Raw genomic sequence first — 27,210 nt, forward strand, 5'->3', positions numbered from 1 at the left:
CCTGATAAAGATCTAATCATCTGCAACTTTGCTTTTTGAATGAAGTGAGTACAAGTCAGTGCACAGGAAGTCTTGATCTAGTAGCGACGTATAGAACAAGGCATGAAAATTTAAGGCGAGTATTTTGATAACTATTTTTGTAGAGTTGACGAGAATAAGGAGACATCTGCCTCAGTTATATCAAGAAAGATGCTTTTTACGACATTATTGTATTTTTATTTTAATTCGTTTAACCTTAATTTAACCACTTCTTCAAGAGCATCTTGTCCATGACAGTGATCTGTAGTAGAAAATAAATCTCTTAAATAAAAAAGTGTAGTATGTGTGTGTGTAGAAATCACAAAGTCTCCTAATGGTTAACTACACATGTTGTAAGACTTTAAATTCAGTCATAAGCAGACTACAAGCTGCTGCACAGAGTAACAGTTCCCTGACTAATGGGTGGATCAAAGCCAGGATTTTATCAGGCCTCTCCAGTGGCAGCAGGAGGAATGATGAGTAAAGAGAGCGCAGTCAGTCTTGGACCATTCATTTGCTTTTCACAGGCTGAGGGATGTTTAGCGCTCTCTCACTTATTCAAGAGTAGAAACTGTAACGTCACAAAAACAGGGCACAACAAGTCTGTTTGGGTTAATTATCATTTTTAGAAGAAACAGCCTGGTGAAGACAGGTCCTCACATCAGATAATCCCCAGCCTGAGTCTGACAAAGGTCACTCTGTGCCCTTAATGTTTACAGTGACACTTATCAGTTTGAAAGAGTGCCAAAGAAAAGAAGATGGCTCTGCGTTCCCAAATTCTGGTGTTGGATATAATGTTGAGTGTGACAGATGGAACATGATGAAAAGCTGCCTCGAGCTGCAAATCCTGACAATTTACTGCTCTGGTTTGAAATCATGGAATAACCTGAGGGTAACAAAAACTCCCACACCTCTGCATTAAACTTTTAAGAACTCTGGGATATGGCTTATTGTTGTTCCCTGCAGGTGCTGTAACAAAACAGAAAACATAACCTATAACCTAACATATGCTGACATGGCTTCATGTGTTTGGAGACCTTATTTGGACATGACATCTCTGACGTCCTTTTTGTCTGTCTTTTAATTTGAAAAGCAGTTGCAAACTTGTTGATTTAAGTCGACTTAATCCATGCATAGTGTAAGACATTTTACAGGCACCGGTCATAAGCAACAGTAAAATGATTTGGTGTCGACACAGACTAAGTCATTTAACTCTGGAGCGCCTGTTTATGAGAACATCCACTCTGACTAACGGACGTCGCCCACTGTTGACATCTGACAGTACATGTTGCTCGCTACAGGCAGCCAACTGCTAAGTCACAGCATTTCTCCAGTTCTCCAGTTCCACAAGTTAGTTTGCGCTGGCACAAAAGACGTATGTACCTGTGACATCTGTGGCCGGAGATTAATCTCCTTCAGGTTGATAGTGTGAGGTCTCAGGTTGTTGAGCAGCTGGCACAGCAGCACCCCGTCCCGCAGGGTTTGCGCCAAGTCGAACACCTGCGCCGTGTCCGCAGTTACCCGGTGGTTCACGGGCAGCACGTTGCAGCTGATCAGCCACATCGCACATTGCCTCCAGTACTCCATGATGTCGGAGAGTGGTGAAAGCAGCTGGTCAGTTCCAGATGTAAAAAAAAAAAAAAAAAAAAAAAAAAAACTCTTGTCCCTATTGTAAAGCTGTGAGCGGCATGGTAAAAGCTGCGCTCAGCGCCGGGCGCTCGTCTTTTGAAACTCCAGCATCGCCTCTGCAGGACAGAGAGAGCCGCTGCAGCTTATGAGCGCTGTACACTGAAACCCCCCTCTGTCTTCGTAAACTTCCCCTTCCTTCTTCTGTGAGATTTCCTCAGAGGTGGTCGCAACTCTCTTGAATCGTTTTAAATCTATGTTTCCGCTCAGCCTACGCCTGAAATGAGTCCTCAGTGTAATATACCTGCAGAATGTGATGAAACGAGCCCTGCAAAAAACCCACTCTGTCTATGTAAAGCTTCTAATGTTTCTGTGACACAAAGGTGTTGAATCTACCCTGTGGTTGTAGTTGTGGTTAACAGGTGTTTCTTATGTCCCCCGCCATTTATAGGCTATCCTACAAATGCATATGTTAACCAGATTAAAGATTAAAATAGTTTTCACATCGCCTACTTTAACTGTCTCACTTATAGGAACGTTGGATTCATTTTATCTATACAGCTACAACAAATGATGCAAGACATTGCGTTATCAACTCATCTGTGGAATTATTATTTCAATACATGTTTATTGATGGTCTAGAAACTCAGAAAACTGTGTATGAATTACATCTTTTCAATTCGCCAATGTAGCATCTTCAAACTACTTGTCTGTCTGACCAACAAGTCCAAACTCTAAATGTATTCTATTTATAATAATATAAAAAATAATATTTTAGCTTGATAAATTACTTAGGTGATCAATTGATTATTAAAGTTGTTAGCAATTAATGTCCTCTCTGTCAACTAATGGATTAATCAACTAAAAATTTTTTTATTATTATTATTATTCTATTATTGTTTTAAAACTTCTTACAATGAGGAATTGTATGGGCTACAATCCTTCTCCCCCACAGACTGCCACTCTCAGCTGACATTCCATGTGGATTATAAACAGTTTTGACAGGTGATTATAATCTGAGTTCTTTGCTGGGGGAGCTGTGATCTCTATGTTTTACTATAGCCATAAGTAAAACCAGATAGAAAAGAATCAAGGCATCTAACAGAGGCAGAGAGAAGGACATCCTCCTGCCATGGGATTTACTGTAGATCACTGTCAGTAAGCCCATGATGTAAACACAGGAAGGAAGCTGAGGGATCCCGTCATGTTTTACCCTGAGTGAAGGAGCCAGATGTTTCCTTAGACATCGATCAGGCTTCAACTTATATGAGTAAATGGATTACGCAGGAAGATTCTCTCTCTTGTTTACTTAAATGCAGAAAATCATATTATGTAATGCACCATTGAAGCTGTCAACAGTATCAGATAAAATATATTAAAATATATTTATAAATATATATATACAACCCATATTGTTGATGTCCTCTTCAACAGTCAAATGCACAATGGTGCTCTTTAAACAAACATCATACAAAACTGGCACCCAATCTAATTTCAGCATAGCACTGCTGAAATTAGACATGCTGTGAATTGACCTGTAGCTGCAGTTAAAGAACTCGTTGATTGGATTTTATTGGCCTATCAGAAGGTGGGAAAAATTTAGAAATGAAGGCAGAAAAGTTACACTCATGAAAATAAGTGATGCTTGAAGAAAATCAGCTCTTACCGTGTGTCAGAAAACGTGCCCAAACAAAGGACTGTGAATAATTACACTTCAAGTCTCTCTGTTCTGATGGACAACAAATGTTGACAGAGTAGTATGTCGCAATAATCAGTGCGAGGACATTTCCAAACTTCAGAACACCTTCCATTCCATGAAGTGTCCAGCTGTCTGTGGAGAAATCCCTACAATACACAGCAGAGGAAAAAGTCACATTTAAAGCTAAAAGAATAGTATAACATCAAGACTGTCAAAAATAACCACAATGAGGAACAATTGTAAAAAATATTTTTGCCATTATTTGATTTACATGAATGGCTCAACAACAAGAAAATATTCACATCCTTATAACTTTCATTAAGTTTTACCCTAATTTGATTTTACACTCAATATGTTAAAAATATATTTAATGAACTTTCAAAATTGTACTTAATATTGTTGAAATTATGAAATGCTAAAATATTTGATGCAGATCATTAGTTATAATGGCCAAACTTAGCAGCTAATGGAGTAGCAGCTAACATGGAGTTATTCATCTGATCTTCTCATTAGAACCATGATGACCGAATTGTTTGCTAATGTTAATGACGTTCTTTTATCTAAACATTAGGTTTGCGGTGGCCAAAGTTAACAGCTAATGTTATTGAAAATAGTATATTTTATCTAGATATGATGATTAATAGCCAATTTAGCAGCTAAGGTTAATAACATTTTTCACATTGCATTCATTTTAGATTTATTATACTGTAACTTCTTTTAATTTTACCTTACTATTAACTCTTCAGTGGGCAACACTAGATGATAACTGGTCATTCATAACTGTTCCACAGTGAATCACTGTTTCATTTCAGATCAATATTAAAGTTGTGATGGCTAGCAGCTAATGTTACTTAATATTAACCAACCATAAAATCCTGCCCACCATGTGTCTTGGGAATCCCTTAACCTAAGATGGAGCCAGACATTTTAGGGATAAGGATAGTCTTCTCTTCAGATTGCCCTTTTTCCCCATCTTGATCCATAGTGTTGGGTTTTTGTTTTTGAGTTTATTCTTTTACTTTTGGGTTGGAGATCACGAATAGTCCAGTTATTGGTTTTTGTTTTGGTTTAGTGTAGTTAAGTTTTCTTTTGGCAGTTTATGGGGAGTATCGGGGTGCAATGGCCCATGGCATGGCTGGCTTAGTGACCTAACCATCTTTTGTTGCCTGTGATCTCCACCCTTTTTGTTTAGTACTTTTAGTATAGTTAATTATGTTTAAAATAAAGCTGTTTCTCCTTTCTTGACAACTCAAAGTCTTGGTGTCCATTCCGATCTCCATTTGAGCCAGTTGTTTGTTTAGGGAGACCCTGACACCCAGCATGAGTCCAACAGTGTGTTCATAGTACCCCAAACAACCCAGAATTATGAACCAGCATTATTGACAATGTGTTTACATGTGTTTGTGTGTACTGAAATCCTAAACCATAAGGATAATTTGCAACATGTATTCATGTAAATGTTGTTGTGTAATGTTTTTGCCTCAACAAACATTCTTTAATTTTCAAATATTAATATCTCCACTATTTTTCAATTTCTTGCAACAAAATTTTGATTCTGTATATTAATATATCACATATAGAAGTGCCACAGATCTTGCTAATTATTAGGTTTGGAGCTGAAAACCTGTATATTTTCCCAATAACTTATTTTTATTTACTTTTTTGTGGGAATGTGCTAATTTTCATTGCATACATAAATACATAAAGATGTTATACTACTCCTTTTTGAAAATAGTTTTTTTGGTAGTTTTTCTGCTTTTTGCTGTCTTTAATATTACATCGGGTGGTTTTATTTGGGATATTTGTATTATGTTAACTTAAAGGTTTTCTATCTCTGGGTGATACCTATTGAACCAGTTTTTTTATTGTAATGGTTTGGTTTTTGCATAGTGAATAATGTCATCTTGTTCCGTGCATCTGGACAAAATAGTAATCTTAGTTTCTTAGCTAAATACTTGTTATATTGCGATTTCAAGCTTTTCTCAACTAATTCCTGACATCACCGAGCAGTGGAATTAGCCTGCTGCCAGGGAAAATCGGACCTCTTCGGGGCACCGGCGGACGTCTGTTCAAGGGGTAGAAAATACAGAAACTGCACTGGTCAAAATCTATTTTTAAAACACACAACACAAGTGCAAAACATTAAAACATTAAGTGCATTAAGTGTCCCATGAGAGTCCAGCACATTTTTACACCTTTAGGCTGCCAAGCCATTAAGAAAAATAAATTAATAAGAAAACACGTTTTAAAGTGACATTAAAAGCTGAATTTATGTGGAATTTGGTCGGTTTTTCAAAATAAGTCACGCTTTAACCTCCACACAAGATAGCTACATTTAACAGATAGGTGCCTTCTACTACTTATTATTATTATTATTATTATTATTATTATCATCATCATTGCTATCATTATATTTTTTATTATTATTGTAAACTTCCGGAGAAAAAAAAACAAAGCAAGCACGACACCGGAAATGGAACCATAAAAAAAAAGAAGCTGAACCGTCAAAACATAAACAGAGCAGTCAACCTAGTGTGAACGCAGCCAGCTTGCTTTATGAACTGTCTTTTACCAAAACCTTTATGCAAGCATTCCTAATGCCGTGTGTTTTCCGTCAAAGAAATCCTAGTTGGGACACTTGGCTCAATTGCTAAGTAGTGAGGTGGAGAAAATAAATCTGCAGTAAAGATTAGGACTAAACTAAGAAGTACGCCTCGTCGGGCCTTCGAGTAGAGGTAACGCTAGCTGTGCTAGTTAGCCAGTACAAGCAGTGCTGGCTGTTTGCTAGCTGCTTTTGGACAACCAGCTGTTTGCTTGTCAAGCAGAACTGACAGCAGTATTTAGTTTCGATATTTGTTAGCCACGGAAATGCTAGTTAGCATTAGCTCACGCAATAACAGTGCCAGGTAATCGAGTACTCGTTGTTCCGCAGAGGACAATGCACAATTAAACATCACAAAGCAAAAAAGGACATTAGACGGGCCTGTGATCCAGCTAGCAAGCGAGTTAGTTTGTTAAAGTCGTAAAGTGCAGCGGTAGATTGGTAGTAACTAGCTACAGAGCTAACAGGTAACTTGTGCACAACAGCACACAGTGTGGCGTCGTTGTTGACAACAGTTCAGCGAGTGCAAGCAGTAATGTCGGCTTACTCATGCGTACAAGTTGTCTGGTCTTAATTTCTGAACTTGCCAATTTGGTTAATAACCAACCTTAATATTGTGTTTTTGTGTGACACTCAGGTTCTCCCTCGGGTCGACGCAGGACAAAGGAGACAGAATGGCTGAGGCTGACGGCAAATCCACTGCGCTTAACGGTAAAGGATCAGTGCTAGAAAATAACTTGCTCATTTATATAGGCCATAACTGTGCGAGTTGTCATGCTCCTTCCACAGACAGGTAATCACGGGACATATTTGGTTTTACTAGGTGGCTCTGAAGAAAAGGAACCTGGAGAAGATCAACACAAGGAGGGGGATGCCTCTGGAAGCAAAGAAGGACAAACACAGTCTTCTTCTCAAGATGGTAAAGCCACTCTTCTAACTTAACAACTCCTTACAAAGATTCATGCTGCTAACACAGTTTGGTGGGGTAGAAACTTTGCTTAATTATATTTTTAATTTCATACATTTATAAATGCATTAGCAGATGGGTGACAAATTAAAGCAAAAATCCTCATCACTGAATGTTTTGATGATTATGAAAATTATGTGAATCAAATGCTATGGCCTTCACAATCACCAGATCTCAAACTACTTGAACACCTATTGGGAGATATTGGACCGATGTGTTAGACAGCGCTCTCCATCACCATCATCAAAACACCTAATGAGGGAATATCTTTTTGAAGAATGTTGTTCATCCCCTCAGCAGAGTTAAAGATTTGTAGCATCAATGCCAAGGGGAACTGAAGCTGTTCTGGTGGCATGTGGTTGCTCAACATCTTAATAGGACACTCAATGTTTAATTGGTCACCTGTCTGTATTTACTTCAGGATACCCTGGTATTCCTAACATTGCTGCAGTTGAATTTTCTCTAGTTTTTTTGCATCCTGATATGACTGCAGTTGTGCACCTTTTGTTGAATCTCCCAATGAGACTGTGTTGTCTTAACCTTACTCTCCTTGGCTCTGGATTTCCTATTTCTGTAGCTCCCAAAGAAACAGGAGAGGTATCTGGAGAGAAGCCTATGCCAGATGTGGAAGGAGAGGAGGGCACAAACAGAGAGGGAGAGGAGGAAGAAGACACAGACAGCATGGATGGCAGTGGTCTGTACTCTCTGACTGAGGATGGTGAAAGAGAAAGTGAGGGAGGCAGACAAGAGAGAGCAAAGGATAAAGACGGTGGGAAAAGGGCAGCTAGAAAGAGAAATAGACCTGGCGGTGGCACCAACCACTCCTCCAGCTCAGATGAGGATGATGATGATGATGAAGAAGAAGAAGAGCAGAAAGATGATGAAGACGACGATGAGGCTATGGAGGCATGGCTTGGAGCAGAGCTCCGTGACCTCCGTGGGCCTATATGGCGGGCGATACCCTCACTGCGCTCCCGGGAGATTGGCAGGGACTCGCACCAGTTTGTGAGGCGTGTGTGTGGAGCCCGAGGTCTTGTGCAGAGGCTGGAGCTCCAAGGCCGCCTGGAGAAGCACACAGGCTGTGTCAACACGTTGCACTTCAACCCCTCAGGCACACGCCTGGCATCAGGAAGTGATGACCTGCGAGTTGTCATCTGGGACTGGGCCATCCGCCATGCTGAGCTGGAGTTTGATAGCGGCCACAAGAGCAATGTCTTTCAGGTAAGGGCTGCAACTGATGATTATTTTCATTATCAATTAATCTTCCATCAGTTGTCAGTCAATCAAATGTCAGAAAAGTAAAAATGTGTCATCACAATATCCCAGAGTCCAGTGTCGTTTTTATGTTGCATGCTAAAGATATATCAATTTACACATTATATAAGAGAGAAGAGCAGGAAATCATGGTATTTGTGAAGCTGTGATCAGTTAATGTGTAGCATTTTTCCTTGATAAATTGAATGAACAATTTATGGGTTATAATTCTTGAATAACTAATTTAATGTTCTGGCAATAGAGTAATGGACTAATGGTTTCAGCACTAGAGAGCATAAAAGCAGGGTGACTGAGTGAGTGACTAATCAGAGTGTATTGTTGTCAGAAAATTCTCCCTGTCCTTGATGTACATAGGCTAAGTTCCTGCCTCACAGCGGAGACTCCACCTTGGCCATGTGTGCTCGAGATGGTCAGATCAGAGTGGCTGAGCTCTCTGCCACACAGCGCTGCAAGAACACCAAGCGGGTAGCACAACATAAAGGGGCAGCACACAAGGTGAGTGCTTGTACTGTGTTTGTGAATGAAAGTTTCAAGGAGTTTGTGCCATAAATAGCAACTGTGGTAGATATATTTAAGATTCTGATAGCCCATTAATTGAGTGCAGTCTCTCATCCATGTGTGTTTATCTGAATGTTTTAATTTCAGCTGGCCCTCGAGCCAGATTCCCCCTGCTCTTTTCTGTCTGCTGGAGAGGACGCCGTGGTGTTTGGTATTGACCTGCGTCTAGACCGTCCCGCCAAGTGAGCAATACCATCATTACAGTTATCCAAGTTTAAATTTAGTAGACACTGGGAAGTGAAAACTACTGTCAAAACTGTATATCTTGTTGAGCATAATTAAGTTGCAATCATACAGTAGACCTGAGGCAAATAACACTTTAGAGAAGTTATTATTTATGTAGTGTTATTATGCCAATATCCTGTCTGTCAGTCAGTATTGGTCAACGTCCACTTCTAAACACGTTCCTCTTTGTCAGTTTTCCTGTATTTGCTATGTGTGTGTCGTCTTCATTTTTGAGACTTTTCTGTTTATTTAACTCTTACCTGTTTTTTCGTGTCTCCTTCCATTTCGGTGGCAGTAAACTGGTGGTTGTAAAGGAAGGTGATAAAAAAGTTGGGCTGTACACCATCTTTGTCAACCCAGCAAAGACACACCACTTTGCTGTGGGCGGGAGAGACCAGTATGTCAGGTAGGAACCAGCTTCTAGTTTTAATGCTATATAATATTGCAAATGGGAGGCAATGGAAATAGCTTAAATAAGGTTAAATATTTGATTTGTTATTACTTACTGTCTCTTAGATTTTTTGATTCTTTTTTCACTTTCTCTTCTTCTCACACTCTGTAGGATCTACGACCAGAGGAAGATTAATGAGAATGATAACAATGGTGTACTGAAAAAGTTTTGTCCTTCACATCTGGTATCCAGTGAGTCCAAAACCAACATAACCTGCCTTGTGTACAGTCATGATGGCACAGGTAAATCACCTGCACAACGAAAACATTTTTAGAAAAAATGTGTATCTAAAGTATCAAAGTCAAGAGAGAAAGAGAGAACTGGAACAGGTTGCATTCAGTGTTTGCAAAAATAACTTCCTGACGCCACAATTTAATTTCCTTGCAATTTCCAGAAAAAACTGTTTCAAATTTATATTTGAATTCAATTTGATAATGCTTATATACTTTCTCATTGTTATGAATATATTTTAGAAATATTTATTGAAAATAATGAGGCCTGGACTTGATGCTTGCTTGAATAATTATCTTAAAATGCCCCTCTTAACCCTGATGCAACATCAATGCAACGATCAATGACACTGAAATAGGATCAGATTTCCTCTCTGTGCTCTCATCTTTGAACACTAGGAAAGTTGGGTCGAGCACTACTTTAGGCTAGTCTGTCATGATGGCATTAAAAGAAATTACGTTAATAACTGATTGATCCTCTTTGTCTGTCTAGAACTCCTGGCCAGTTACAATGACGAGGACATCTACCTATTTGACTCCAACCACAGTGATGGGGCTGACTATCGCAGGAGATACAAGGGACACCGCAATAATGCCACAGGTATTAAATTCAGCCCCCTCCCCCCCCTATTGGAGCATTACGGTAATAAATCGGTGACCTTTGTACCCAGCCATACTTCTAAAAGTCAGACTTATCAGGTGTAGCCCAACTTCTCAAGCATTTGGCAGTCAGATGCACATTACAATCCTCTCCCATCATCGCCTCTCCCTCACAGTGAAGGGGGTGAACTTCTATGGGCCAAGCAGTGAGTTTGTGGTCAGTGGCAGTGACTGTGGACACATCTACCTGTGGGACAAGTATTCAGCTCGTATCGTCCAGTTTATGGAGGGAGACAGAGGAGGAGTGGTGAGTCAGAGAGAGAAGTATATCATATATAATATAGAAATATGTATTCGGTGGACTCAAATATGACTTGGGAAAAGCTATGCAAACACATTTCTACAGTAATCTTTTTGTTTCAGTGATTCCTACAGTTTTTGATTTGGCTTGCTGCAGCTACATAATATTTTTGATATCTTTACAGTGATAAAATACATTTGGTCTATTTGGTTTTACAGAGCTATTTGCTGCTGCATACCCCCCCACCCCCCCAAGAATAATATGTGTAAAACTTCCCATCACCTTCATAGTTAAATCTCAGTTCTTCTCTCTACTCTTAACCATCACAGGTGAACTGTCTGGAGCCTCATCCCCATCTGCCTGGTATGGCCACCAGTGGGCTGGACCATGATATCAAACTATGGGCTCCCACTGCTGAAAGCCCCACAGGACTCAAGGGTCTAAAGGAGGTATTCTACTCTGTTCTGTTTTATTCTATTCTGTTTTTTTTTTTTCATAGTTTTGGTCGTCATTCTATTGGTCACAGTAACATTTTACCCATTTCTTTCTAGCAACATGTGATATCATGACATTGGTTGAGATGTCTGTTGCATGTGCATAGTCTTCTTTACGACATTCACAACTCTAATTAAGGATGCTTTGTGTGATGAAGGTGATGAAAAAAAACAAGCGGGAGCGTGATGAAGACAGCGTGCGCCACGGCGACCAGTACGACACCCAGCTGCTGTGGTTTCTGATGAGACACATGAGGAACAGACGGCCCCCAAGGGTGAGCGCTCAAACACTACAACAAACCTAGGAAACTTCAATTATGTTTTCGAGGTGTGGGAATGATAAGATGCACGTCACAACAAAAGGTTCATATTGGTTGCATATTGGGAAATGTAGGATCCAGCGTCATGAGCTTGGCGGTTTTACACACTAAAGGTCAGGATATTTCTCCCTTAATTGCTTTATTTATGATCTTTTTTTTTTCTAATGTTTTTCTTGTCGGTCCCTCACTATGTATTGAGCCACTCTCCAATTAAAGACAAACTCACAAGGAATCTGTTACTCGTTAGAGCTGCCATCATTAAAATTAAGGGGGTACATGTGAAATATTTATGACTCATGCATTTATTAGGCACTTAAAAAGTTTTAGAACACCTCAACTTTGCCAGTTGTTACTGAAATTTACATAATATAATGTCTCAGTGTTTCTGAAATTAAAGCATAGAACAGAAAATTAATAATAATTATTTTTTAATCTGTATTCTTTTAATCAGTGATCAGTTTAATCTGTAATATGTATTTACTCAAAATTTTGACTCATTCAGCTGCTGAACACATTCGTGATGTTCTTTCTACAGAGGAAATTAAACTTTGTTCAGAAAGTTTGTCCCGAGATGTTGGTTCCCACAAATGTGTTGCGTTTGCAGTTTGCTTTGCTTTGACCTTCTCTCCAGTTCATCCCAAACCAGCTCCATGGGGTTTTAGTCTCGAGACAGTGCTGGTCTTCATCATGTGAAGCCACCATCTGTTTTTTTCTTCTATTGTTTTGGGTCGTTGTCTTTCTGTAGGATGAACCCCTGACCAGCCAGCCTGTCCTTTTTTACTTGCCTTTTTCTCACCACTCTTATAACAATGTACAGTAATACTTCCTGCAGTGCAGCATTGCCCTAATGATGCATCAGACGGTGCAGTAACACAGTTTGTTCCAACACTGCCTTTGTACAGACAAAAGTTGGGGCACGTGTAGGAAATGTTTGCATTAACTTTCAAGGCTTCATTGACTTCCATTGCTGCGGGAAAGCTGTTAGATAACCATTATCTTAATCCCTGACAAAGGCCCATTTTCTATTAATAAATGTACATTATTGAACTTGGGTTGACTACTTGAACTTTGTATGGATGTTGGTAGGATAGTTGTATTGATAGGATAGTTAGATATGAGGGGTGTCATTACCAGTGCATACTGTTAAAGCTCAAATAGTCTTACTTTCACTTTTTCTTGTTCTCTTACTCTTTGTCTTGATCCAGGCACGCCGTGAGGGTACAGACCCCGACACAGATGAGTCTTGGAGCTCTCCAGATTCCTCTGATGAAGAGGAAGGAGGTCCAGACCATGTCCAGTGCATGTCCTCCTGAGCCACACACACACGCACACACACGCGCACACACACACGGGCGCGCACACACACACACACACACACACACACACACACACACACACACACACACACACACACACACACACACACACACACACACACGCACGCACACAGTGGGGTGCAAATATCTGAGACCACTCTCTCTTGAATAAGAAAGTGGTCTCATACTTTTGGACCCCACTGTACATACATATATACACACTTTATTGCCCTTGAATTGATGCACATAGGCAAGCACTATTGACACACTGGCATACTCAAACACTGACGAGCCACAGACTTGGGGTTTTTCTTTCACACATACAATCTCACACAGACAAACACATCATACATTTACTTAAATATGCTGTTGAAGCAGAGTGACAGATTTGTTAACGCCTGGTTTCCCAGCAGTTACAAATGTGCACATGGCGGCTACAGTCTGCATATACACTTCCAGAATCCTGATTTTTGAGAACTGTACGAAGAGGTTTAGTGAGTGCTTACATCCCTATAAACCACTTGGAGGCCCCTGCTTGTCCATACATTATCTATATGCTCTGCCTAGCCCCAGAACTATGTACTGTGCGTGTATGGCAACAAGCACCTCCAACTTTAGGCACCCTGTAGTAAGCTATACATCACCAGCAGACATCCCCCCCCTCCCGTCATCTCTTAGTAACACATCTCTTGCTCTCAAGCTTTCTTTACTGATGTAGAGGGGTTCAGCAGGGAGGAAGGGCGTGAACTCAAACCCTGAAACCATCCCCTAAATGTGACTTCCTTTAACATTTGAACTTTGAGGGAAACCCCAGTTCCCGTCACTGCATCGCCCCAGCCTCATACTGATTTCTGGCCCTGAGCTTGAGCAGTTAGTTGCGTTTAGTCACACGTTTGCTCCCAGAGGACTACTAAATCTCTACATGCTGCATCACCCTACATGCTGCCCTCAGCTGCTCCCTCCCCTCCTCTGTCCACCACCCTCCCCCTCACTACTGAGTGCACTTTGAATCAGGGATGCTTTAGTTTGAGACACAGACAAAATGTGCACTGAGTGTGGAATTTTTTGGGGGAAGAGCTGTTGTCTTGTCCTGTATCTCATTGGAAAATATCCACAGTGAAGTTTAGTTTCTTTCCTTTGTTTTTTTTTTTCAAGTGGAGGGGGATATTTTGCACTTAGATATTTCTTGACAGAGGAAGAGGAGGTTTCCTTTTGCTTCCACCAGCCTTTCCTCCTCCTCTTTCCTCTTCTTGCCCCCCTCACTCTCCATCCTGACACACCCATCTTTGACAGGAAATCTTCAGTTCACCTCTCTCACTGAACATTACAGTTGAGAAGCAGATGGTGTTCAGCATGTGCTTAGGAGATAAGGACCGATTTTGGGCTCTGTTGTTGTTGTTGTTGTTTAAAGAACGAGAACCGACCTGGATCAATCGCAATTGAAACACTGCCGATGAGCCAGTTCAGACTGGAGTGATAAAGGACTACACTTGTTCATGTGGTTCTTTTAAAATCTTTCAGTTATTCTAAACGTCTCCAATCAATTGCTGAGTGACGTTTTTCAGACAAACATTTGAACCAGGTCGGGTGTTAGCAGCCAGCACACCACTTGGGAGGAAACTTCTGTCTGTGCTGTATTAACATTGGCTCAAAGAGGAGGACGGGGGTCGGCAGGGTCAATATGCTTGCCAGTCATTTGTTGTGTGAGAGCGATAAAGTCCAGCTTTTCTCATTTTCTATGAGAACTCTAGTTAGTTGAATTTATATGTACATATATAAATATATATTAAAACTGTAAAAAAAAAAAAAAAGGAAAAAAAAAAGAAAAAACTTTAGTAAATGCTGTTTGACTTCAGAAAAAAAAGATGTTGAAACATTTGATTGGTATTGATGCAGAGGTTTATATTCTATATGAGGACAAAGTACTTTTAAATTCCAGAGAAAAAAGTCTTGAGGCACCATTTTTCCTTTTATGAATGACATCCCTCTGTTATGAACAGAATCACTGTCATTTCAAGTATTAAAAGTTTTGATTCTCTTTCTTGTTAAAAAAAAAACAACAAAAAAACAGTATTTCCTTTCTGTATCTTACTCCATCATTTCAGACAGTTATATTCAGAATTTTCCCACTGGCTATTTTTGGCATCTTGTATACATAAGGCTTTTGATGGACAATTTTTCTCCACCACTGCCTAATATTGCATTCTACCAGTTCAGTTGGAAATATGTACGATTCGTGCAATAAACTAAAAGACAGTGCTTTTGATGTTGTCATTATTTTATGGTCTGATCCTTTGTTGTATTGTTGTACTGCTCTAACATACTGTGTATTGATTTGTTTATTGATTGACATAAGTGGCCACAAGAGGTCCTGTTCTTTATCTGCAGAGACTTAATTCTGTCAACAGTTTTCAAATATCCCTTGCAGGGTTTGATCAATATGTGTTTGATAAAGTTCACACTAGTACTGATCTAGACTGTTGCAAGTGAAATATATTCCGTGCCAATATTTGTTCATTTTTTTTAAAAAGAGGCAATTCCATAAAGTTGGGGGTGAACTTAAAAATTTTTTTTTTTAAAAAGCAGTGGATTCTGAGATGTCCTGACTTGACCTCAAGTTTAGGTGAAGCCCCAAAAGCACTAAATCCCACATTTCCCGTAATGCAAGTCAGTAGTGTATTTTTGTTAGACCAGCCCTTTATAGTAAATGCTCATGTCTTTTAAACTCCACTCCCTAAGTTTTTTTAATACAGTCTTTCAGTTAAAAAATATAGTGCCCACGCTCTTGATGGCCAAGGTGGCAGCATCAATTCCATTAACCACCAGTGAATACTGAAAAATAGTATGGCCTGCCACCGTCATATGCCATCATCAAGAGTGGATGCTAACTAATTAAGAAATGGTGTTATGATAAATGACCAAAGTGGTAATTTACAATTAATTGTTCTCAAGGATATTATGTCTTATTTCAAAAAACTTAAAACTACGGGTGCCAGAATGATTTTCAATGAGAGGACATTTTGACATTTCGCAGTAGGAAAAGCACATGTTTAAATAATGAAATTAATGGTGGCTGAATTCTGTTTAGCTGCTTCAGTGTCACACTGAGCCTGAACACAGCGGGACTCCTGGAGCCCAAATGTCATTGTTAAATCCATCAATAAAAGCTATGCTGTTCCTACAATGACAAGTCAAAATGTCTTCTGTGAAAATGCCTATTATAGTAAAGGATGTTTTGAGCAGAGGCACGTCTTTGTCCAAAAGGTCTGCTGTCTGATAATTCAGTGTTTTAGAGTTGCCAGTTTGAGGATTCATTACTCTGTGGTTTTTTAAATCAGTTTCCATTATACTTCAACTGTCCACATCTGAAGCACCTCACACTTGCATAACATTGGTGTACAAGAGCTCCGTTTTGTTTAGTCGATGCCTGCCTCTTGTCATATTCCCATGACCTCTTGCATTACACTTTTTCTCCATTATGTAAAAAGCCACCCAAGTAACCATAATTTATGATGAACAGAACTAAAACCGTTATTTCACCTGAGAAATGATCTGAAAAATGATCGTTATATCATGGTTTTATTCAACATTTCTCTGAGTGAAAACTCAAACTCGTGACATAATGGACAGCCTAATTTCACATGAACAAAACTGACAAAAACAAGATGGTTACATGTAGAAACAGTGACGTCTGATTTGTAAATCTAATTATGTTGTGTTTTTTAGTTAGAGAACCGAGACTGATTTGCACAGCTGTAAACCAGTTCTCTGGGTGGTGTCTACAACAAAACCAGATCCAGGAACACATATTTCAACAACTGTGAACTGAGGCTCTCATAACACAGAGCACATTCCTGCTGGCTACTTTAACAATTTGGGCCATTTCTTTCACTCATCTCACTTGACACAAAATGATTTGAAAATCACAAGGATATAATTCAAGAGGACAGCAGATGAAATATGAAACCAAAACCAAGCTTGTACATAATGCAGTAAAAATAGCCCTTCACAACCCATCCCAATCGACAAAAAATCAAATATAATATTGTGATATTATTTTATGAAACAATCCTCTTTTGGAATGAGTTGCTAATCCATGCAGTCAGCTGGTTTAAATCTCCCAAACACAGGAGGTAATAGTCTGTTAAAGCCCCTGCAAACTTGGTGCAGTCTATCAGCTGGAGTCCTTCCCCCACCTCACACATGTAGGAGATGTCTAGACTATCGAACAATCCTCCACGACATAGTGCAGACGTAGATATTAAAAGAGGCACTATCATGGGCTTTCACTTGTTGCCTCACTTAAGCTGATGTGTTCACACACACACACACACACACACACACACACAGTCACATCAAACTGATAGGAATCCAAAGGCACAGGAGCCAAGTGTCAGGTCTGTTATTCCTTGTATTCCAGAAACTGCTGCAGTCTTTTCCGGTGCTCTGCAGACATCTGAACAGCACTGAGGATATAAAAAAATGTATATACTCAGTATAATCATCTTTTTTCCATTGGATAAAAAAAGTGAATTTTTAATGACAGGCCTTACTTTAAGTGATCACCAAAAGTGGTTGTTATCCTGTAGATGGCAGTCTTGAGTGTGGCCCTGAGAGCAAAGCGCAGTGTTTTGTAAGTCGAGTCTCCCATGCTGCTTGTCGACCTGACGGGCTTACTGGAGGCATGAGGCAGCTTGAAGTGACGATCTACAGCCTGGAGACGAGGAGGACACGACTGTTGTCAGTGTGCATACAATTCAAAGTAACAGCAGCCGTTTGTTTTCCCTGCATCTACCCTGCAGTGTAATGAGGCTCTGTTGTGTGTGCATGGCGTGTCTGTGTAACCATGTCATCGTGTCACTACATTGTTGATGTAATCCTTTATGTAGTGACTGAAATCTCAGTCTCAGCTTCTTTTCCTCGCACAACACAAGGACAGTAATAGCAGTTCAAACTGAACAGTGACTGAACGCTGCACAGACACAGAACTGCTTCTTGCCCGACAAATTGATCAAACTGATAAAATCTCAGCAGTGGACAACTCAAAACCTTGTCAAATAAAACCATAAGTGTCTAGACTACATGCATCATGTAAAAATTTACCATGTTGATAATGTGAACATTTTTTGTGATTTGGATGAACAGTTACTTATTTTAGCAAGGTCGCATTTTTATTTTATTTTAATTCACAAGTACAGTAAACCAGCTTACCTCTTGCAAGACCAGCATGCAGCTGAGAATGCTGGGTAATGTAGTCTGTACAACCCCAAACTGGTCTTCTGAGAAGGAGGCTTGAACAAGATAAGACAGTCCTGCGGGCAGATATTAGAGGAAATAATGAACATGTTGGAGTTAAGAGGATGCATCCATATCAAATGAAAAATTATTTATTGGGTCCACCATCTCTTCCTACCTTCTAAAGCCCAGATGTGAGCCTGGCTGTCAGCAAAGAGGGCCTGACTCGAGGCTTCTGGAAGCTGCAAGACACGGTGTTAGCTAGTAGGAGTTCTCTCTTCAATTGACAATAGCAGGTTTCAGGTCGATTAATAAGGAATTTGTTACTTGGACACGGTTTAGTGAGACTACACTACAGCATGCATGCGTGCTTAAAGGAAGATGCATAAACCTCAGAAAGCAAAGCAGGCTTACCAAACTACCGGTAGTTTCTACATAAAGGAAGAGGTGTAATGCAAGTACGATATTTAGCTCTGATTAACCCTTCAGTACGTCACACTTTTGATACAATCACAAAAACAAGATTTCTAAACATCGATTAACACCTGTTTTATAGTACTCAACTAACAATAGCGACATGTCATACAACTCCTTAATTCAAGCTTTTAAGGTAATTAGTAAGGCTCATTGTAACAGCTAGATGGGTGGAAAAGAGCTACATTAGTAATGGCTGAACAACTAGGTCCAACCAGGAGATGAATTAGTAATGCCTGCAGGGTGAGGTTGTTAGATTTGTTGAAACCAAAGGAAAATCTACTGTGTCAGACAAGAGCATACAGGAAGACCCTCGGTGGTCAGAAGCCTAAAGGGAGATTAGCATGCACATGCCACACATCCTTACCTTGTTAAACAAATACATTATCAGCACCCGCTTTGCCAAGAAATTTTTAACCTGAATGGGACAATTAAGTGTAAAGTTGTTTTGGTATGGAAACAAGGCAAGAATAATGAGCACAAATAAAAGCACTTAACCCTGCGCTGAGACCCTTGCAAAAAAAATATATATTTGAGATATCTCCACATTTGAAGTGGATATACACTCCCACCAGAATAGAAGGCAGATGATGTGACCCTTACTATATAAAGCAGAAGTTATCATTAGTACATCAGTAACCAGGCTCCACATTAGATACATTTTGCAGAAGCTGTTGAGAACTTGATCCTTATTTCAGTCACAACTCATCCCATTGCGTTTGACTCTTATGATACTATCCAAAAGTATTAAATGCTAAGTGTGAAAAGCCTTGTCAGAAGCACAATGCTGGACAGACAGTACCATTATAATTCTGCTCTGTAACAAGGCTGATGTACCTGTTCTTTTCTGTTCTGGAGGAACTGAGCCAGGAGACTTGGTTTGGAGGCTTCCTGCTTGGGACTGGGAACCGAGGCAGGGGATGGTGGGAGACTGCCGTTGGCCTGTGAATCTACAGACAGATAGAGGACAACGTCACATATTGAAACAAGAAAGCTGGACTCTTAGATATCTAATCAATCATCTATCCACTAGTAAATAATGTAATGATCCCCTGAGCCACTGACAAGTTGGCATACTGCCACGCAAGAAGTTCGAAACCTGTAGCAATAGCTGAAATTAGCTGATTAGTTCAATCATTTCAGGTGAAAAAATATACAGAAGGATGAAAATTACACCTCAAAAATGACTTAACATATTATCAGTTTCAGATCTATGTATAACAGATCTGAGTGACCTGTCATTTTTCATGAGCCTCCTCTCACCTGTGGAGGTGGACCAGAGTTTTGGTGCTCTCCTCATGATGTGTGGGCTCTGCACCGTGCCGTACCACGGAGAGCATTGTTCTGCTGGAGCAGTGAGGCGCCGCAGGGCTGGAGAAGCAAATGGGCTGTCCAGGTCAGGAGTGAATGGTACCGTCAGAGGGCTCTGTGCACCTCCAATAATAGAGCGGGAAAAGACTGAAGCTGGGGTTTTCATAAACATAGTGGGCCTCGGGGACATCAGATCTTCTGTACCTGAGATTACTTGAAAGAAAAAGAAAAAGGACAGAGGGTTAAGGTCATAAACAATTACATTTCTTTAACATTTTCACCCAGTTTTCAGATTAAAAAAGATCTTTATGATAGTTGATGGACTGTGTCAATTTCCTAGGCATTAGCCTTCTAATTACTATTCACAACGAAAGCTATTACAACATGTGTCCAAGACTACATAAAATATGTAATTATATAATATATCAGGGCTTTTATAACTTTTCCAAACAGAATTTATCAAATAAACGTTTCCATAAATGACTAGGTCTTCACTAATATCAACCACTGGTTTACAACAACGTACCTGATGTCTCAGATGAAGTCTTCCTTTCACTTCCAGTAGACAGTGATTTGGCCCTGCCATTGGTTGCTACAGTGTCATGATAGGCTACAAGTCTCTGGGTCAGATCAGCCAGCAGAGACAGACACTCCCTACTGATGGCGTTCCAGTTATGAGGATGGCCACCTGAGGAAGACAAGAATGAAAACATACAGTACACTAAACACATTTTGCTTTTGTTCTGAGCTGAAAATACAATCTGAAGTGTGTTGAGATTTATTTTACTAAGCGTAAGCAAGAACCTGTTTTCTGCATGGATTACATAACAGACCTGGCTGACTCAGACTGAAGACTTCACAGCGCCGTGATGGGGAACGTTGAGACAGCAGAGCCAAGTCCTGCAGAGCTAGGAACTAAAATTTGGGGAGGGAATCACAACCAAAATTTGGGAATCAGCAGGCACACAAGAAAGAGTCAACGTGAAAGAATCAACATCTGTTTTACTTACCTTTAATATCATTGGCTGCTTGCCTGTAAGAACTTTGGGAAGACACTGGTGGACATCTTCATTAAATGATGACTGCACAGGAAAACTGCACACCTGAAAGTGAGAAACATGTTCGATAACATATTAACTTATTAAGCCAGGCTTCTTAATTATTATTTTTGACTGATCATGTAAGATAACAGTGAGACATTTACCCATGATATTCACACAACCCTGTTAAGACTGGTGTTTTTCCAAAAACTTTAACAATCAAAGCAATGACAACGCTGCCCCCTAGTGTCTCTAAATAATTAAAGGCAAACAGGAGTTGTCTTTGCCTTGCGACACTACACCTTACTTTTAAGTCATTCATGAACTGGCCAACGGAAACTGCAGAGTGTGCTACTTTATGGTGATCACAATGGTCAGGAGATATGTTGATCATGTAGTGTGTAAGGTTAATTAGTAACAGCTTACCAGCAGATCAGTAAAAGTAAAAAAAACAATGTTAATCAAAGCAGAAATTGTTACACAAAAATAAAACAAACACTTAAAATTCTTAAAAAAAAAAAAAGAAGAAAGAAAAAAACATACCTCTGTGACAAATATCCTGAAGAGCAGCAGAGTGATGTACCACGTAAAGAGGAGGAAGGTGGCACTCATCCACAGCTGGTAGAGCAAGGACAGGTCCAGCAGTCCAGCTATGCTGTCAAGAGCGTGGATGGAGCTGGAGGTGGAGATTGCACACAAACATGCAATGTTTTACATTGGTCCAGAGTCTGGCCATGGCCAAAACATTAACAAGTATTTTTGTTTAATTGTAAATAATCAAAGAAACTGTACTGACCTGTTCAAGTGAAGATTCAGAGTCTTACAGATCCATGCTCTTGGAATGTATCCTGTTAATATTCAATTAAAATATTTTATCTATTACTTCTAGTAGCTTTGTGTAGAATAAAAGCAGCGTTCAAGAACAATAACTGTACAATAAATAAAAGTGACTTTTAAAAAGACCCCGAAAGCTTAAACTTCTCACGCAGTTTGTTTTCAGATGTAGGAGCTTTGAGTTAGTGGAGTTTTCATCATTAACAAAGGTCACTTACCCAAAAAGAAATACAAAGCAATGAAGTTCCTGATAGAGTAAAGCGCTTGAGTGGCACTGCACTTCACCACCAAAGGCAGGGATCCCTTGAAGCGAAGGTATTTGTATTGCTGGGGAAATAACAGGTAAGCATGAATAACAATAACTACATGGAACTCAACATAGATAGCTGGTATTTTTGTTTTCTAAAGTTCGGGTTAATTGTTTGGGCTCAATAGGTTATTTAAGGTGGTATTGGGTGCACAGTCTGTAGTTAGAGACACCAGGGTTCAGGAAATATGCATGTATTCATCTAGATTGGCAGTAGAGGTATATTCACACTGTCACAGTCATTACATATGAGACCAAGCCATTCATGAAAAGAAAATTTTCCGTCAGATAAATGAGTAACCTCATATCACACACCTGGACAGTGTGGAAGGAGACATAGTTCATGTTGTGGATCACACCCAATAGACTGTGAGAAAATCCAACAAAGGCTCCAGCCAGCATAAGGACGAGGTGATATTCATTCAGACACATCTGAGAGGAACTGTAAGTGTAGATAACAAATTGAGGCAGTTAGACAATGGCTGAAGCGCATAAAGCTCAATGTTGTAGTTTTATGTGGCAACTGCCTACCCATCACTCTGCATGCATGGGTAGCTGAGCGTCTCATAGCTGCCCCCAATGAAGACGGCACAACACCAAGCCACAATTAATCCCATGATGCAGTGGACAAGGGAGTTGAGAAACTGACGAGGGTGGAGCAGCTGACCCAACAGGGCGATTTTTGAGCATGCAATAGCTGGGATGACTAAAGAGAAACAGAAGAACAATACAGTTACATCAACCATTTTTAAGAGACTGTTCCCAACATTGTATCAGAGGAATATACAGGGATGTATTAAACTGCAATGTATATATCATTCCTTACACAAAAACTGATAATAATAACCATTTTGGATCAAATTGTGTAGTCCTGAGTACTGTTGATACATATCCTATCCCTGTTAGCTATTCTGTTTGTCTGCTGTATATAATGCTGAACTGATGAGCATTCATTTATGTCACTTTGTTAAAGTGACATAAATATTGTCATCCAAATAACCTGTTGATTACAAGACAGCTTTCAAAACAAAGTCAACTTTAAATAACAACAAATATAATATCCTCAAGATCATATCTTTTTCAAAGCCTGCAACTCACCTGTATAATACTCCAGGTTTAAGAACCCCACCACGAGTATCACTCCACCCAGCAGGATGAAGGAGAAGATGGCACTTGCACTCGTTAACAGGGAGAAACATTCTGTGGGTAAAGACAAGTGTAAGCTTCACACACAACTTCACACAGCTCAAATCTCAAAAGGAACATGGTGACTGACCTGTTATCGTGTGGATGGGGTGGAGAAGATTGAACCTGCTGAGGATTACAAAAACTGCTGTGATGGGTGGCAACAACAGGACAGCCCAAGCAATACTGGCCACTGCTCTCCAGCAAATCACCTGAACAGAGAAGTCAGTCATTATTATATATCTCACAAATACACAAGCATTAACTCACCTTTATAGGACAGTAACTGTCACAACTGTGACATTTAATTGAGAGTATATTCAAAAGTATTAAGCTAATTCTAAATTGTCTTACAGTGGTTTATTCAGAACCATTTTCTCACTTCTTTCCACAGACCTATTATAATATAAATATCCCTTGTTGCTCTAAATGTTAAGGACCCCCACTGAATGATTTTGTGGGTTTATGTAGTATTCATGGAGGAGGGATCCCTCCTCCATTGTTCCTTTTTTTCCATGTTAAAGCGCTTTTTGGAGAGTTTTCCTTATCTATAGGGTGTCTCATGCTGTACAGATTTTAAGGCCATTTCAGGCATATTTTGGGTTACAAACAACTGACTTGATGTATGCACTGAATGATACATCAAAAATGTACATTTGAGATCGACACTTGAATTTTCTGTTCATCTGCACTAAGAACAATGAAGCATCTGTTCTTCCAGGGTAAACACATTTTCGAAAATATAAACAAACTGGTGTCCCTAAAAATTGAGAAAGCATTTACATATTCTAAGTTTTTTTCTAATATGATTGAGCTCTCTTGCTGGATTTTGCTAATTTGATCATTGTACCTCTTTTAATTTAGTTATAATACAGTTTACACAGGACTTCATGATTTGATCCAACAAGATTATTATTATCATCAGGTTATTTTTCTCATTTACCAAAGCAAGGTGACATAAATGAATGTTCAATCAGTTCAGCATTAATATACAGCAGACAAACAGAACAGCTAACAGGGATAACAGGAAATGTATCTATAATATATGATACAGTTTACACGGGACTACATAATGTTATTTTTGTGTTCAGTCTAGTAGGTGAATGCGATTTATCCAGTACAATGATCAACTTTGATTAATTTAATCCTGGGAGGTTTGGTTAACTTTTTTCCAAAGTAGGTTAAAAGAAAACGGTATGCGGATTAAAACGAAAGGTGTATACCAACATGTCTAAATATCAGTTTTTAATTGTCTCGTGTTTATAACGTATGTACAAACGGACATTTTGCTATTTTGTTTTCGATAATCCAAACTGTATTTTTAAAAGCTGAAAGAGCGCCTGTTAGCTACGTTCACATAAACTAGCATAAACACAAAGTTAGCAGTTAGCAAGCTAGCACAAGCAAAACACTTTCTGTTATGAATGAAGAACGGATTTCAAAAGACAAAATACTCACCTTGCGGATAAACCAACAAGTTTGCTTTGTAGAAAACATGTTGTTTGGATAAATAGACATCCACACGGTGATTAAACTCTCCCCGGCTGTCCTGCTGTCAAACTAGTCTCCACTCAGTTTCCCATATCGCGCCACATGCACTCAAAAGACCTTTGAAGGACCCAGGTTAATAGCTGTCCATCTTCCTGCCTGCTGCCAGCGGTTCACATGATCCATATGGATTTACTTTAAATCTGCTTGTTGAACAAAAATTATACATGTACAGTAAATTTAAACCATTATTAAATTGCATAAGGTCATAAACAATAATTACAATGAAAATGTTTTGGTTAAAGGTTGATTTAGACATAACTAAAAAGTGAAGCAACACCTCAAATGATACAAATGCTGGTATAACAACATTCTCACAAGATTACCGTAATTTACACAAGGCACCAGGACAAGTCATACTCATTGTTTATATTATATCTCCTTTTACTCATTTATTTGTCAAGTACAACATTAGTGATGACCAATGATTATTAGCTATATCTCTGCTCTACTTTATTAAAGCAGAGCGTTAGTGGCTGTCTTTTTCTGTTAGAATCTAATCAGTTCTGAATTCCTTTAGTTTCATCATGCATGAAAGCTTTCTTGTCGTGGTGATAGCCATTTCCATAAGTTGGAAAACTGTGTTTATCCAAAACAGTCTTTTTGTCATTGTCCCGAGAGAATGGCTTGGTCTCAAAAGCATTGACTGGGAGCTTTTGTGATGAACTGATGGACATCTCAGTTTGAATTGCTTTATGAATAAATGGTTTCTGTCCAGGTTTCTGCGTAATTGCAGGGAGGGCGAACTGCTCCCTCTGGGCCTTCTTGTCCTCCCACAGCTTTAGCAAACGGCGCTGATTATTTGTCATGTCCTTGAGGTTTTGTTGCAATGACTGAACTTGGTCCTCTAAAAGAGTTTTAGACGTGACTGTATTTGCCAACTCTGATGTCAAATCATCAATGGTCAGGCTCAGTTTCCCAGCCTTCTCCACCAAGGAACTGCACTCACGCTCCTTCTCATGCAAGTCATTGATTATGTCCTTTGTGGTCTTTCCATTGAACTTGGGGCTGCATTCAAGTCCAATCTCAGTACGAAGAGCCTTCACCTGTTTCCTCAGCTCCTTGTTGTCCATGGTCATGGTTTTCAGTTTCTGTTTCAGAGCCTCAGTTGAACGCATCCTTGACTCATACTGTCGGAGTTTCTCTCTGAGAACACTTTCTCTGTGCATGGCATCATCTCTTTCCTTTCTGCATTTCTCCAACAGTTTTAAAGTCTCAAATTTGGACACTTTTTCACCTTTCCCATTTGAGGTGGCCATCCTATGGAAAGGTTTTCAAATCACAATATAAAAATATTAAAATGAAAAAGGCATTTTCTTAAAAAAAAAAAAAAAAAATTTATATATATAAAAAGCAATTCAAATAGTCCTCGAGAATTGGGCTAATAAATCCACAAACACGAGCAGCTGCCTGCATGCCTGAGACTGAGGCAGGTGACATTCCTCTAAAAGGGTTATCTGTTTGACAGGCAGCTCCTGTGTAACTCAAAGCTGGGGCTAGAATGACCATTAATTAGGGCACCACAATCCCTTTGACACCGTTTCAAGTGACACAATTTTTTTTTCGGTTTTGTTAATTAATCTAAAAACTGTGCCCTTATTGATCAATGGAAATATTGTAAAGTGTTAACTTAGGTCCCCTGTGTGTGAGGTGCTGACAACGCGCTGAGTGCTTGTAGAAACAGGCTTTACATACATAAGTAACATTTTCCACTGCAGGGGATCTGTGTATCCAAACAGCGACACAGTAGATTCTATCAGTTTGCTCAACCACATGACAGTAAAGATAGATAGTTGGAAAAACAGAAGCAGCAGCCAAATGTCTACTTTTAAAGTTGGATACTCTCTTTGGATTGCTGAAGTTACCTATTGGTTACAATCTCTCCCTTAAATATTTAAAATGTCCAACTGTTGAAATGTACTGGCAGCCTTTAATGGTATCAGGAGCTGGCAGAAAAGAGTCACGTTGCCTACATGTGGGGGAGCTGGGGTGAATTAAGGTTGTACTACCTAAAACTTAAAAGTTTACTGGAAGAAAATGTATTGATATCTATATATAATAATAATAATAATAATATATATTTTTTAATATTATAATGTATATGATGCAAGTATCCAGAGTCCTTACACAATTTTTTACATGGACTTCAGATGCAAACTCATTGTTATTACAGGTGGAAAACACTGAATTCAGATGCAATTTATTAGGAACTAAATGACAAAACACTAAAGTGATTAGATTCGGTGTGAGGATATTTTCTCAACGTTTTCAAATTAATTTGAATTTCAATTGATATTCAGCCTTGTTTTTTTAGGTTTTAATGAAAAAAAAGAAATGCACTAAAACATGTGGAAATAGCAACCCTGGCTCTGTCTGAATGTAACAAAATCTTCGTTCCAGCACCAATAAAGCTTGCTAATTAACACACTGTATCTTATTCCCTCCGTTTCCGATCGTTATGCTAAGCTAAGCTAACCAGCAGCAGCTTCATATTCATACTAGCGACATGAGACCGGTTTCAATCCTCCGATGCAACTCATGACAAGAAAGCGAACAAGCATATTTCCTAAATTGTTGAATTATTTCTTTAATAT

The 27,210-nt window shown here is 39.3% G+C and overlaps 4 protein-coding genes across 6 annotated transcripts in view; 1 reads left to right on the forward strand and 3 right to left on the reverse strand.

Annotated features, from left to right (window-relative positions):
• Nucleotides 1-2,070, reverse strand: part of LOC130179410 (guanine nucleotide exchange factor VAV3-like) — a 46,693-nt gene extending 44,623 nt beyond the window's left edge. For both annotated transcript variants that reach the window (XM_056392364.1, XM_056392363.1), the window contains exon 1: nucleotides 1,402-2,070. In XM_056392364.1, coding sequence (XP_056248339.1) covers nucleotides 1,402-1,605 — 204 coding nt within the window. In that variant the 5' untranslated portion in view covers nucleotides 1,606-2,070. The remainder of the gene's footprint in view (nucleotides 1-1,401) is intronic.
• Nucleotides 2,071-5,821: 3,751 nt separating this feature from the next.
• On the forward strand, nucleotides 5,822-14,941 carry dcaf8 (DDB1 and CUL4 associated factor 8). Its single transcript, XM_056391021.1, has 13 exons — nucleotides 5,822-6,078; nucleotides 6,583-6,656; nucleotides 6,769-6,864; nucleotides 7,490-8,133; nucleotides 8,542-8,682; nucleotides 8,833-8,927; nucleotides 9,266-9,376; nucleotides 9,533-9,663; nucleotides 10,145-10,252; nucleotides 10,428-10,558; nucleotides 10,882-11,001; nucleotides 11,205-11,321; nucleotides 12,572-14,941. The coding sequence occupies exons 2-13, from the start codon at nucleotides 6,620-6,622 to the stop codon at nucleotides 12,677-12,679; spliced, it is 1,839 nt and encodes a 612-aa protein (XP_056246996.1). The 5' UTR covers nucleotides 5,822-6,078; nucleotides 6,583-6,619; the 3' UTR covers nucleotides 12,680-14,941.
• Nucleotides 14,942-16,244: 1,303 nt separating this feature from the next.
• On the reverse strand, nucleotides 16,245-24,677 carry ndc1 (NDC1 transmembrane nucleoporin). 2 transcript variants are annotated; one of them, XM_056391019.1, is made up of 18 exons: nucleotides 24,527-24,677; nucleotides 23,160-23,280; nucleotides 22,982-23,083; nucleotides 22,415-22,589; nucleotides 22,199-22,325; nucleotides 21,795-21,903; nucleotides 21,539-21,590; nucleotides 21,286-21,418; nucleotides 20,713-20,805; nucleotides 20,536-20,617; nucleotides 20,229-20,390; nucleotides 19,655-19,915; nucleotides 19,229-19,341; nucleotides 18,759-18,809; nucleotides 18,096-18,159; nucleotides 17,894-17,994; nucleotides 17,236-17,396; nucleotides 16,245-17,148 (listed from the first exon to the last, which is right to left on the reverse strand). In XM_056391019.1, the coding sequence occupies exons 1-18, from the start codon at nucleotides 24,584-24,586 to the stop codon at nucleotides 17,085-17,087; spliced, it is 2,031 nt and encodes a 676-aa protein (XP_056246994.1). In that variant the 5' UTR covers nucleotides 24,587-24,677; the 3' UTR covers nucleotides 16,245-17,084. The 2 variants fall into 2 exon arrangements, with proteins under 2 accessions (XP_056246994.1, XP_056246995.1); XM_056391020.1 differs by lacking the exon at nucleotides 18,759-18,809.
• A 322-nt stretch (nucleotides 24,678-24,999) lies between these two features.
• On the reverse strand, nucleotides 25,000-27,181 carry zgc:113691 (uncharacterized protein LOC503529 homolog). The gene has a single exon (XM_056392453.1). The coding sequence runs from the start codon at nucleotides 25,873-25,875 to the stop codon at nucleotides 25,117-25,119; it is 759 nt and encodes a 252-aa protein (XP_056248428.1). The 5' UTR covers nucleotides 25,876-27,181; the 3' UTR covers nucleotides 25,000-25,116.
• Between the last annotated feature and the right edge of the window lie 29 nt (nucleotides 27,182-27,210).

This window comes from Seriola aureovittata, chromosome 12 (genome assembly GCF_021018895.1).
Source record: "Seriola aureovittata isolate HTS-2021-v1 ecotype China chromosome 12, ASM2101889v1, whole genome shotgun sequence".
NCBI lineage: Eukaryota > Metazoa > Chordata > Actinopteri > Carangiformes > Carangidae > Seriola > Seriola aureovittata.

Coding starts and splice junctions, on each gene's coding strand:
- dcaf8 (XM_056391021.1), top strand. CDS start 6,620: ATGGCTGAGGCTGACGGCAAATCCACTGCGCTTAACG. Junction 8,134..8,541: donor ACAAGAGCAATGTCTTTCAG/GTAAGGGCTGCA, acceptor TGATGTACATAG/GCTAAGTTCCTGCCTCACAG. Junction 11,322..12,571: donor GGAACAGACGGCCCCCAAGG/GTGAGCGCTCAA, acceptor GTCTTGATCCAG/GCACGCCGTGAGGGTACAGA.
- ndc1 (XM_056391019.1), bottom strand. CDS start 24,586: ATGTCTATTTATCCAAACAACATGTTTTCTACAAAGCAAACTTGTTGG. Junction 22,590..22,981: donor AAACCTGGAGTATTATACAG/GTGAGTTGCAGG, acceptor GTTTCTCTTTAG/TCATCCCAGCTATTGCATGC. Junction 18,160..18,758: donor TAATGTATTTGTTTAACAAG/GTAAGGATGTGT, acceptor CGTGTCTTGCAG/CTTCCAGAAGCCTCGAGTCA.
- zgc:113691 (XM_056392453.1), bottom strand. CDS start 25,875: ATGGCCACCTCAAATGGGAAAGGTGAAAAAGTGTCCAAATTTGAGACT.